The sequence below is a fragment of the Lupinus angustifolius genome, chromosome LG01 (assembly GCF_001865875.1).
Source record: "Lupinus angustifolius cultivar Tanjil chromosome LG01, LupAngTanjil_v1.0, whole genome shotgun sequence".
Classification (NCBI taxonomy): Eukaryota; Viridiplantae; Streptophyta; class Magnoliopsida; order Fabales; family Fabaceae; genus Lupinus; species Lupinus angustifolius.
The window spans coordinates 27,681,717-27,693,890 of record NC_032009.1 but is presented as its reverse complement, the minus strand read 5'-3'; the positions used below and the strand labels follow the sequence as shown (position 1 = coordinate 27,693,890).

The 12,174-nt window shown below is 32.6% G+C and overlaps 1 protein-coding gene across 2 annotated transcripts; it reads right to left on the bottom strand.

Annotated features, from left to right (window-relative positions):
• Nucleotides 7,413-11,420, bottom strand: LOC109359441 (oxidation resistance protein 1). 2 transcript variants are annotated; one of them, XM_019604122.1, is made up of 8 exons: nt 11,160-11,420; nt 10,352-10,829; nt 10,192-10,264; nt 9,272-9,352; nt 9,110-9,173; nt 8,110-8,197; nt 7,901-7,985; nt 7,413-7,807 (listed from the first exon to the last, which is right to left on the bottom strand). In XM_019604122.1, exons 1-8 carry the CDS (start codon nt 11,287-11,289, stop codon nt 7,724-7,726), a joined length of 1,083 nt encoding a protein of 360 aa, XP_019459667.1. In that variant the 5' UTR covers nt 11,290-11,420; the 3' UTR covers nt 7,413-7,723. The 2 variants fall into 2 exon arrangements, with proteins under 2 accessions (XP_019459667.1, XP_019459659.1); XM_019604114.1 differs by having other exon boundaries at nt 10,352-10,833; nt 11,164-11,420.

Sequence of the window (12,174 nt, the reverse complement as noted above, 5' to 3'; positions counted from 1 at the left end):
ACAGAAATTTGATTTCACAATATTCTACACATTTATGGTAAACAACAAAACTGCAATAACCCTCAAACTTGCATACAGAAAATCCTTGGTCGTATATTATTCTTGTCATGGATTAAACTTGTAGACCACATCAAATAATATGATCCTACCATCTCATTTACAGCCACACAACAACACACAATGTAACAAAAGTTGTGATGTAATTAAAATTTGGATTATTGCAATTCCTACACGATTAAAGAATATACTATCATAATTCAAAAACAATTAACAAATACATTAATTCACCATCGTAAACATTAACATTGACTTCAACTGGTAAAAATGCTAAAAACAATGGACCATACGAAAATAAAACGATCACCACAATTCATAAACATTAAAAACATCCCAAAAGGACAAAACTTTAACACCAAATCAATTTAAAAGCTACATATTTTCTCTGAAAACTACAACCTAGTACTGCATAGTCAAAGGGTAGAGGTTTGATGTAACAGGAAGTGGTTTGTTAAGAGTGACATAAGCTTTCTTATAATCAGGTTTAGCAATCAATGATCCACCATGATGCTTCTTTTTACCTTTCATGTTCAAAGTTCGAACCTTTTGGACATCCAAGTTGTAGAAAGATTGAAGGAAATTCTTGATTTCAAGTTTGGTAGCTGAAGGGATTGTCTTAAAAGCGATTACTTTGACGCTGTTGTTGGAGGAAGGAGAAGTGGACGTGGGTATAGGCACGAGGGGTACTAAGCTTGAAAGATGTGACATGATTGTTGTTCGTAGATTCTCCTTCTTTAGGACCTGTGTACTTAAACCTTAAACCCTCATAAAATGACAAAACATTCTTCAACTTCTGCAACTACCTATTGGACTGGGCCCATCAAAATAACAGTATTTGTTGTAATTTACCAACTATAAATTACTTTAATTAGAAGTGAATGATTGTGTCAAATTTTTCCTTTTTATTTTTCCCTTAAACTTAAACTGTTGGGAAATTAATCTCTCATAATATTAAACTAATAATAATAAAATATTATAATTCATTAAATTTTTAATATCAATTGTTATATCATTTTTATTTTATTTTTGTATATATAACAATATTATTGCATTAACCGTTTAACTCTAAAATTTATTTATTCCCTTCATCTCAACCAATTTTGTATTTTGATGGTGTTTTCCTTATAAATTCCTTCATATATGAATATTGGCTTGCATTGCTTTAGTTGTGAGTGTGATTACAAATCCCACGTAGAATTAAATCTTTATTTACATGTAGTCTATTTCTCTTTCCTTGTTTTTAGCTGCATGTTTAGCTTAGCCAGTTAAAAATTATGTTAATATGATTGTGAATCAAGCAGAAAATATGGAACTAGGATTAAAAAATAAAAGGGCGAATGTGACCCAATGAAGTCTTCAGGCTTTATTTGGTTTACAAAAGAAAATAAGAAGAAAGAAATATGTGAGAGAAAAAAAGATGAGAAAGAGAAAGATGAGAAATATAATACATTTTTGTGATGTTTGTTACAAGTGAAGAATGAGAGAAAATGAATACAAAAAAATATTTTCTTCTCTTTTTCTTTTGTTTGATTGGATAGAAAATGAGAAAAGAGTGATGATGTGGTTCAAATTACAAAAATGTTTCTAAAATAAAGAAAAGAAACAAAAAAAATATTATTTTATTATTAATTAAAAATAAATGTTTTAATTTTAAATTTTATTATAATTTTAATTAACATTTTCAATTCATATGATTTAAGACATAGTTTGTGAGATCATTTAGGACAAATGAGTAAAGTTTTTTTTTCCTCTTATCATTTTCTCCTAATAAGTCGAGAGAAATTTTTTTATGGGTTCGCCCACTTTTTCTCTCTCTCCCTTCTTTATCCCCTCTCAATCAAATGAGAGAAATTTCGCATTTCTCATCAACTTTTCTCTTCCTCTTTTCTCTCTTCTCTAACTCTAACTTTCCAAACAAAAGGTTAGAGATCAAAGGTTGAATTCCATATTGGAGAGTGAGGAGAATCGAATAGAAGTATAGAACAAAACCTTTACATTCATCACATTAGATTGACGTGGCGCCATTTAAGACTTTGATTTGACTTTGTTCTTTTTTTGGATTTTGAACTTCCAATCATCCGTTTTTACTCTCTCGCAGTGTTGCAACTTGGCAAATTGACCTACATGGTGCATATTGACTAGAAAATTACAATCTTAGCGTATCTTTTGAAATATTTATGAAAGTGGTGCATTTTTTTACAAACTCAGCAATGCCATAGCCAAGTTTCTATTTTTTATACATATTTTATCCAAAGTCAGCACCCACAATGGAGTATCCCTTTTATCTAATTTTATCACTCCAAAATGGGCAACATGAATGGAGTTTCTCTCTTTTTTTCATATTGTGCACTCTCTACTTTTCCTTTCATTCTCAAGTTTTTGTTTCTTATCCATATTAATATTTAACTCAATAACATACAAAGAGAATGAAGTAGAGTATTGGCTTTGAAGTAATAAAATCATGAATGCAATTGAGTTAAAGGGGAGTGTCATTATATGAGGAAGATAATATTACAAGGATTTAATATGTATATACTGTAAGTATTTTTTATACTGTCAACAAATCATTCATAATTCATATGGTAATTACCATTAACTCACAAATAAACAAACAAAAGTAATTCAAATCAACGATGAATAATATGTTGAAAATGTAAAAAACTTTACACTGACAATAAATACATTTTAAACTCATATTATTTTGGGAAATAATATTTTTCTCTTATAAAAAAATGTCATACAAAGTTTTTCTATGTAAGTTTTTTATATTTCCTTAAACAATACGCTTATTTGATAGTTAAACTTCAATAGAGTTTAGTGTAATTTTTCCTTCAAATATATCACTGTTATTCTTTTAGTTACTTAGTAGTATAGAAGCAAATTGGGATGAAAAGGTTCTTGGTACAGCAAAAGCGATTCTTGTGCAACGTTGGTCACAAGCAATCTATTGGGGATGCTTGAAATATGGTATTGTGTTAGTCTTACATTGTCTAGTATTAGAATAGAGTAGAGTAACGAATGTTATACATTGGACTCAAGCCCCATGTTATAATGTGCACCAGATATAAGCACCAAATAGGAACACATCATAGGCAGGTGGGCCCATGGATGCGCTAGAGTTTGTAATCCTTATTCTCTAATAATATATTGGTAGCTGCTCAGCGCTCACGGGGATGTACGCAAAATTGGCCGAATCCTATTAATAAATTCTTTTGTTTCTTCTCTTCTATTTATTCTATGCCTTTATTTGATTGCTTGTGGCCAACGTTGCGCAACAATCGCTTCCGCTGCACCAACAATTGGTATCAGAGCTAATTGGTAGATGGCTCTTAAATCAGGCGCTAGATAATGGCTAGAGAGGGTGAAGAACGTGTTGGCTGGACAAAGTTTGTCAAAGGTACTGCATGAGGATAAATCGGATGAGTTGAAGGAGAATGACATATGAGTATCCTTGACGATGTTACCAAGAGCCTAACTCTCCAAACTTGTAGCGCAGCTTCCCGTACCGCCATCAAATGGAACATGCAGCCTAGCCACCTATTGCTAGGAAGTCTTTTGATATATTGGAACCTCTACACAAAAGTTCACAAACAATCGTCTTCTTCAATACTCAGTCAAACTGAACCTTAGAGCTTTCTTGGAAAGCCTCAACTACTACCACCATTGTCTACTGCGACAATCCTAGTTCAAAAGAACTATCATACTCCACAATAAGGAGTATACCCACATCACACACCTTGCGACAATGCTAACTAATGTTTGTGTCACATACTTGCATCCAAGCCAATGCCCATATCACACCCCTAGATCTCTACCAATACTCGTGTTACAACTTGCATCAAAGCCAATACCCATTTAACACCCTACATCAAAGCTACTCAGCGCCTTTGTGCTTTTGTGGATCTGCTAACAATTAACATCCTTCACTATGACATCCCAAACATGACATTAGAATATTTCACTTCTCATCTCAAATGAGAACATTCTCTCAACATTTAGAGAGATATTGTCAATATTTGTCTTTGAGTTAAACTCAACAAATGAATCCCTATCTCCACTTTGATCCTAATCCAGTACATGAATTTCTTGGATTCTGGATCAATATATATCGCCCCCACAACAGTTTCACCATGTTTTTTTCTCCTTCAACTCATTTGATTTATCCTCATGCAATACCTTTTACAGATCTTGTCCAGCCAACACCTTCTTCACCCTCATTTGCCATAATTTGGTGTCTGGGTCAAGAGTCATCTACCAATTGGCTCTGATACTAATTGTTGGTGTAGCGGAAGCTATCATTGCGCAGCGTTGACCACAAGCAATCAAATAAAGGCATAGAATAAATAGAAGAGAAGAATGAAGAGAATTTGGTAACATGATTCGACCAATTGTGTCTACGTCCCCGGGAGCATTGAGCAGCTACCAAGATATTATTAGAGAATAAGGATTACAAACCCTAACACACCCATGAACTCACCTGCCCATGAGGTGTTTCTATTTAGTGCTTGTATATGGTGCACATTACAACAAAAGACTTGAGTCCAATGTATAACATTCGTTACTCTACTCTATTCTAATACTAGACAAAGAAACTCCATTAATGTTATCGAGTTTGGAAAGAGTAACAAAAAACAGAAACTCCAATCTGGTTGCCGATTTTGGAGTGAGAAGAATAAAAAATGAAATACTCCATTGTGAATGCCGAGTTTGGGAAAAATATGTACAAGAAAAGAAACTTCCACCCCATTGCCAAGTTTTGTGGGACTAAGAAAAAAAAAAGTAGAAACTCGGCTATGGCATTGCCGAGTTTGTGGAGAATACACCATTTTGGTAAATATTTCAAAAAGTACATCAAGACTGTAATTTTTCAGTTAAGGTGCACCATGTACATTAATTTACTATGGCAATTGCAAATGCTCGTTCTTCTTTTCTTGATGATCACGTCTCTTCTATTTTCAGGTACTGTGAAGGAATTAATGGTTGTTGACATGAATACCAAACGACATCGTTTGGTGGAGGAAATGGAGCGTAACTATTTGTTACTTCTAAAACAAAATAGTGGTCTCTCATATGTAAATTCATCTTGATTTATGTGAGAGATCCTTTTATTGGGAATATCTGTTGTATTAAAAGAGTGTGATATTTTCTCTCATTGGTTAAAAAATATATAAAACTTTAAATTTTAATAATAAATTATTTTTCTGATTAATAAGATAAAGTGACACATTTTTTGAGATAAATAATATGGTCATTGGGAATAGAGTCGCGAACATGGAAGATATCCCATGTTATACCAAAAATGTAAACTCATTTTAAATTAAATTCTTATTTTTAGCCTAGAGATAACCTAACTGAAATTATTATATATAAATACGAGACGGTATAATGTATTCTTTTTATACGGGAAAGGATATGGAAGTTGCATTTTTTGTTATCATGCATTAGTTGCATCAATTCCTTGCTAGAGTTTTTTTTTAATATTTAACCATGTTAATTAACCTTTAACACATTACACTAACACATTGCACATGTATAAGCTATCTTTATTCAAGTCAAGAATGAATTATGAATTTCTATATATATTTTTTTGGTATTATCAATGATATCCATTCACCTATTTTTTGTAATAAGTGATCTCTTTTAGGGTTTGTGACTATTCCTCCAATAAATATTACTCATATGAATCAAACTGTTAACCTTTTAATCTTTTATGAGAACCTATCAATATCTTACACCACTATATGTATTTATTCAAAAAGGATATCGCGTGAACTAGAGTGTTATTAGCCAAAAAGATTTGAAGTTATCCACCATCTCTTGTGGGTGGGTGGATTTTATCCTCTCATATCATTTTTCTCTTAAGAAATTTTGTGGAGAAAAGATATAACCATAACATTTAAAAATAGAAAGAAAAAAAAAATGTATGCACTTATGGTGTATGAGTTTTAAACACTGTTATTGTATCATTTACCATTGATTTTTAATTATTGTTTACTTTTCAAAAAAAAAGTAATCCAAATAAATGATGGATAATAAAATGTATATGTATAAATATTTACACTGTTAATATATACGTTTTACCCTCTCTATGTTAATGCAAAACCACAAATTTTCAATGATTATATTAGTTAACAAGATCGTGTCCATCTCTATTCTCCATAATTACCATAAGTTTATATTAACTAATTTGGGACGCCACATGCATACTCATTATGCATATCCTTGGAGATTATCATGGTACCAATCAAGATGTAATCTAAAGTTGTGAAGTTGAATTTAATTTTGATATGATGCCACAATATCTCGTAGTGTACGATTGCCAAGTCACATTCCCATAAACTTAAACAATGCTAACATCTTCCTTTTTTGTACTAAATAGGGGTGAGCATCGGTCGAATTAGGACAAATAAGACTTGTCTTTACTCAGTCCTAAATGTTGGTTGAGTAATTTTATTAAACCTGGACTCAGCCCTAAACCTGAAGCTAACCGATCCTAAATATCGATTGGGCCAACCTTTATACCGAACCCAACCTAGAACCCTATTAAATATAATGCATAATTATTTTAGATAAAGTTTTCTCAATATTATTTATTATTATTAATATGTAATTTGACATATAAAATGATATATATATATATATATATATAAAATATTAAAGAATCAATAATACTTTCGACCAAAAAGGTGACAATACTCTGTAAATATCTGAATAGAGACACATACAAACATGGTGAGTGAATAACCATAGGACGGGTCAGGATGAATCATGCTTCATCCTACCTGACCATAAATATTGACCGAGTCTAATATTTGAATCAAAACCCGGTCCTAGACTCGATAAGATCCGACCATATTCGGACACCATCATGATCGAGCCGTACAGGGTGAGCGGGTAGGGTCAGGTCCTGCTCACCCCTACTATCAAGGGTATCCCCTCACACGCTTTAAGTAAGAAACTAATCTCTTCCGGCGTGTGTGATTGCCTCTCCCAACAAGTGTTGTTCCCAAGAATCAATCTCTTGACCTTTTGGTCATCCTAATGATCTAGTGAGGCCTTACACAACTAGATCAACACCTTATTGGTCTCTAATACCTCTCGTTCATCATTTTAAACAGTTCCAAGAATCCTAGTATGTCATGTGAGAAAACTGTGGAATGCAGCATGACCAAAACAATCATCTCTCCTTGACTGCTGCTACTATTGGTGTTCATGGAGCTGCATATGATGAAACAGTGGAAACAAAAAATAGCCCAGCCTCTCAAAGGACCCCTTTATGATCATTTTTTATGCAAGCTATAAAAGCCATCAACTTTCTTCTAGAACATTTCCATTAGAGTTTTCAAGATAGCTACTTCAAACAATAATGGGTTTTCCTTCATGTGCTTTAACTATGTCAACATATAAATTTGCTCCAAGTTTTATTCTACACAAAATTTGCCATTTTGTAATTACATTGAACACCGTATATATATGCTTAGTGTTGGCAATATTTACATGAACGTTACATAGAGTAATGACATAAGTGGATACATCAAATTTGTCCATCAACTTTGCATCCCTTTTACTATAGGGGGGAATTGTTAGACTTTATGACTCAGAATGATTATTCAATAAATGCAAACCCCAAGCATTTGACTAATATCTGATACATATTCAGAAATATTTACCATCTACAGATCCCAGGTGCCTCTTTTTTGCTCAATGCCAATATTTCTTCATATTTTGAAGGAAGAACAAAGCCCCATAACTGCATGGATGAGAAAGAATTTACTGATTAGTATTTTCTTTAATGAATGTCAAAAGGGTAACAAAAATTTTCTGTGGGGAGCTTCATATGCACCTCTACTTCCTTCACATCAAAGTCTTGAGAGTGTGCAAGGCATGGATTACCATAAGTATCCGAGACCGAACTTGATCCATTCAACCTATGAGTAGATATGTTACAAATTTGGAAGAATAAAAGATTCAGGCACATGATATAGATAGAAGGAAGGCTAATAACTTGTTTAAGAGAGGGGAGGTGGCATAATGAAAGTATGAAGTTCTTACAGATCACCATCCAAATAAAGCGCAAAATGACCTCCCCCACCGATCGCTAGAGACTCAGTGGTGCAAAGTGTGAAATAGCGGTTCACCCCTGCAATATTGTGGTTAGTTTAGCATGAGTAATCAAGGGGAGAGAAGCAGCATTTGGAATTCCAAATCAAGCCGGATTATTCGCTTTCTGGTATCAGGTGGATCAAATGCAAACATGGGAGTCAGATGCATAATCTTAGTCTTCTTAATGGAAATTGGTTCTATAAGTTGAAAACAACACATTTCCTTAAGGCTTTGTTTGGGAGTTAGGACGGAAAAGGAAGGAGAGTGATCAAAGGGTTAGGAAAGGAAGAGAAAAGGAAGGAAATCCTCTCCCTTGTTTGGGAGTATAAAATTTAGATGAAGAAAGATAAACTAAGGATAATGTAAGAATATTTTTTTATTTTCCCTTAAAAATATAATTAACAATTGAAAATGGACAGTAATATATAATTATATATTATCACTAAACATATTTAGCTATTTTGACATTTTATTTCCAAAATACTCCAAATTGGGTGGACTTTAAAAATAGACATATGGAGGGTTTTGAAGGGTTTGAGAAACCCTCCAAAACCTTTCCCTCTCTTTGATCCAACTCCCAAACAAGGGGAAGGCTTTCCAAAGCCATCCATTCTCTTTCCTTCCCCTCCAAAACTCCACTCCCAAACAAAGCCTTAAAGTATTAATTAGAGGGGTATTCTAAAATATAGCCAGATTATGAGCTTTTAACATTATAATTGTTTCTAAGTTTTGCAGCACAAAACCTATGGAAAGTCTGTACGCCAGTTAACTAACGTACAGGTTTTCAATAGGTTTTGGCGTACAGGTTTTCCGATACACGTAATTGTCGATTAAAAAGCAAAATGCAGATAAATTTAATATCAAATCATGATTGCTAGCTAAAAACAATATAACTAAAACAAAAGAAAGATAAAGAGTAACACACTAAAACTTAATCAAAAATAGAAACCTGTTGGACGATATATAACAGGGTGACCAGAGATATTTGTGAACACATATGAATTATTTGTTCCCTGTACAAAATTTGGATTTGAACAAGAAAGTACATTATTGCATATGAAGCAGCCAAAGTATCATATTATTCATACATTAAAAAAGGATAAAAAGTGACCTGATATTTTCTCTTGTTGGATGCTATAAGAGGTGCTTCAACTAGGCCACCAAAAACTGCTCCTTTGCGGTCACCAACAACCTGGAAAAAATAGCTAACATTGAGAATCGGTCCAGGATTGAAGAGTGTAGAAATTAGCCTTGCCGATTAAAGGACAAATGCATGTATTTTAACTCAGAGAAGAGTGTGGAAATCCATAGCAAAGCATTGGAGTTCCAAGATATGGTTTCACAATTGGATAACACAAACTAGTTTAACCGATTACCGTAAGCTTACCAACATAGGAGTTCAAGATGTAAACACCTTAAGCTACAATATGCTACTATTAATTACAATGTCAAAACTTTGTATCTAATATATACAAACTATGCTATGATAAAAAAAAAGAAACAAGACTATCACAACCATTCACATTAAAGATGAATTGAGCCATTCATCGATACAAATTCATCAAGGTTGTAGATACCAACCGCGGGAAAAAAATGAAAAACACCCTGAACCAACACAATCTATTATTAGTAGTGAGCAACCATCAATTTGTTTTTTTGAATAAGAGGAGTCACTATGGAACTCTTTTATCACTTATATCTTAGATATAAAAGCAAGAGAATTCTACTTAGGTACCCAGAAATCAAATGTTAGCATCCTTCTGTTAAGTACATTTCATTAAAAGGGGAGGCTTCCACCACCAAGGCGAAATAACCATTTTCTTTGCTTCTGACAATGGGAAATCAATAACAGGCTCTTTATGTTAAAAATAAGTAACTTACGTCCTTTGGCTTGAAAAAAACTGTAAAAAAATGAAGTTTAAAGTAAATTGTAATTAACTATGATGCAGAGCCTATCTTCAATTCAACGAGCTACTCAATAATAAATACATGCTTAAGATCGGTATCTGCTCAAGGACAATGAAACTGTACCAGCAAACTTATTCCAGGCCAAAGCATGCTTCTCCGGTAAAGAGTTGAGAGGGAAATACCATGCTTCCAAGTGCTGCACAAAATGCAAAGATCATTATTGAGTTTTAACACAGAATGGAATAATCTTGTCACTGCCAATGAACATTCAATCCTAACATACCTGTACAGCAACATCCATTTCCTCCCATGAATAAGTGTCGGAAGCGAATCATACACGACTTTTCTTATACTATCCGAAACGAGCTTGGAAGGTTCAGAAATTCGTGGCAGATCATCAACCAAAGGCACAACAACAGGCTCTTTGACAGGCTTAATTTGTGTCATCTCAACATTATTATTACGATCTTGGTCACGAATTCCACCCATTCTAGTAGTTTGGTAAATAACTCTACCAATTGATTGCTTGCTTCTAGAAAGCAAGCTTTTCTTCGCAACACGGTTTTCCTTCATAATTGAGGTGCCTTTGACTGCAGTTTTATCATCATTCTGGCGTTTTTTTGCAGCTTTATCATCCGAGGGAGACAACAAAGATAATAGGAACGCTGCGAAGGATGATGTATCAGGCCCATCAACTAAACCATCTTCATTATTATCAACACTAGTCCTACTACTACCCTCTGATTCACTTCCTTTTGATTCTCCCTGAGACAAACAAGAAACAACAATCACAGATTTTAATTTTAGCCGAGAATACAACAACAACAACTAAGCCTTTATCCCACTAGCTTGGGTCGGCTATGATTTTAGCAGAGAATAATTAAATAATTAAACAATCAAAAAATACCCATATCCATACATTATTTCCCTGCTCTACCATACTTGCATAATTTTCAACTCTATCACAAAAAAAACTGATTTTTTTTATATATTCAACCTTGCCCACTTAAATCAAATGTTACAAAACAAAACATTTCTATAAATTCAACAAAATTAATAACAATAAGACCGTGTTTGGAGAGATAAAGAACTTACAGAAGGAGGTAAATTCAGGGGTTTGGAGGGTTTCTTGTTGTTATCAGAAATTGGATTGAAGAGAACAGTGGTTAGATCAGAAACAAGGTTAGCTGCTTTGATCCGCCAAAATTGAATTTTCCCCATTTCTATTTTCTACTTCACTAATTATAGAATTGATTCTATTGCTAATATAACTGATTCAATTTCCACCACCAAAAAACAATACTCTAACATGAATTAATTCCCACCTTATGCTTCATTTTTTCTTATATGAAGCTACTTAAGCAACCGATACATTTGTAAGAAGAGCATAATTATATATATATATATATATATAAAAGAAATCCATTTATATCCAAATTAAATTACATTCAATCTCACATTCATTTTTTTACATCCAATAGACCATGAGTTAAACTTAAAAGTTATTTAAGATTTCTATTTTTCATAATTTATTTCACTCTTGTAATATGAGTTAAAGATTTATACATATTTCACTCTATCATTTAATTGGATTACTTTTTTTTTAAATAATCAATTATGATTAAATATAAATGTTGGATGATGGATTGACAATATATAAACTTATATTTTTTTTTTTGTACAAAAAGAAACTCTAGATTTTTTTTTATTTTTTCCATATATTATTATTAACCATTTTGGGAAGAGATTTAATAATAACAATTTCTTAACAGGACTTAACCAAAATAAATGTCTTCCCAATAATGGATTTTTATTCAAGCTTTAAGCTAACTTTAATAAGTTATAAAAGGATGTTTACGTTAAAAAATTAAGGGTGTTTTTTTTACTTACTTTAACTTAATGTTTTTATTGCTAATGCTTTTATTTAAGGGAGATAACAAAATCAAAAAGTATTATTATTAATGTTGAAAATAATATAAAGTTGTGATAAGTCATAATATAGTTACATGTTGTGTCCGATAAGGATATCAGATTCATGTAGTAAGTGACTTCATGTCCGCCCAGTATATCATCAACTATTTATTTATATTATTTTATTTAAAAGAT

What these genes read in the sequence shown, in the direction of transcription:
- LOC109359441 (XM_019604122.1), bottom strand. Translation starts at nt 11,289, where the DNA reads ATGGGGAAAATTCAATTTTGGCGGATCAAAGCAGCTAACCTTGTTTCT. An exon ending in AAATGGATGTTGCTGTACAG is followed by an intron (nt 10,265 to 10,351) that starts GTATGTTAGGAT and finishes CATTTTGTGCAG; the next exon opens with CACTTGGAAGCATGGTATTT. An exon ending in GGCCTGGAATAAGTTTGCTG is followed by an intron (nt 9,353 to 10,191) that starts GTACAGTTTCAT and finishes TATTTTTTCCAG; the next exon opens with GTTGTTGGTGACCGCAAAGG.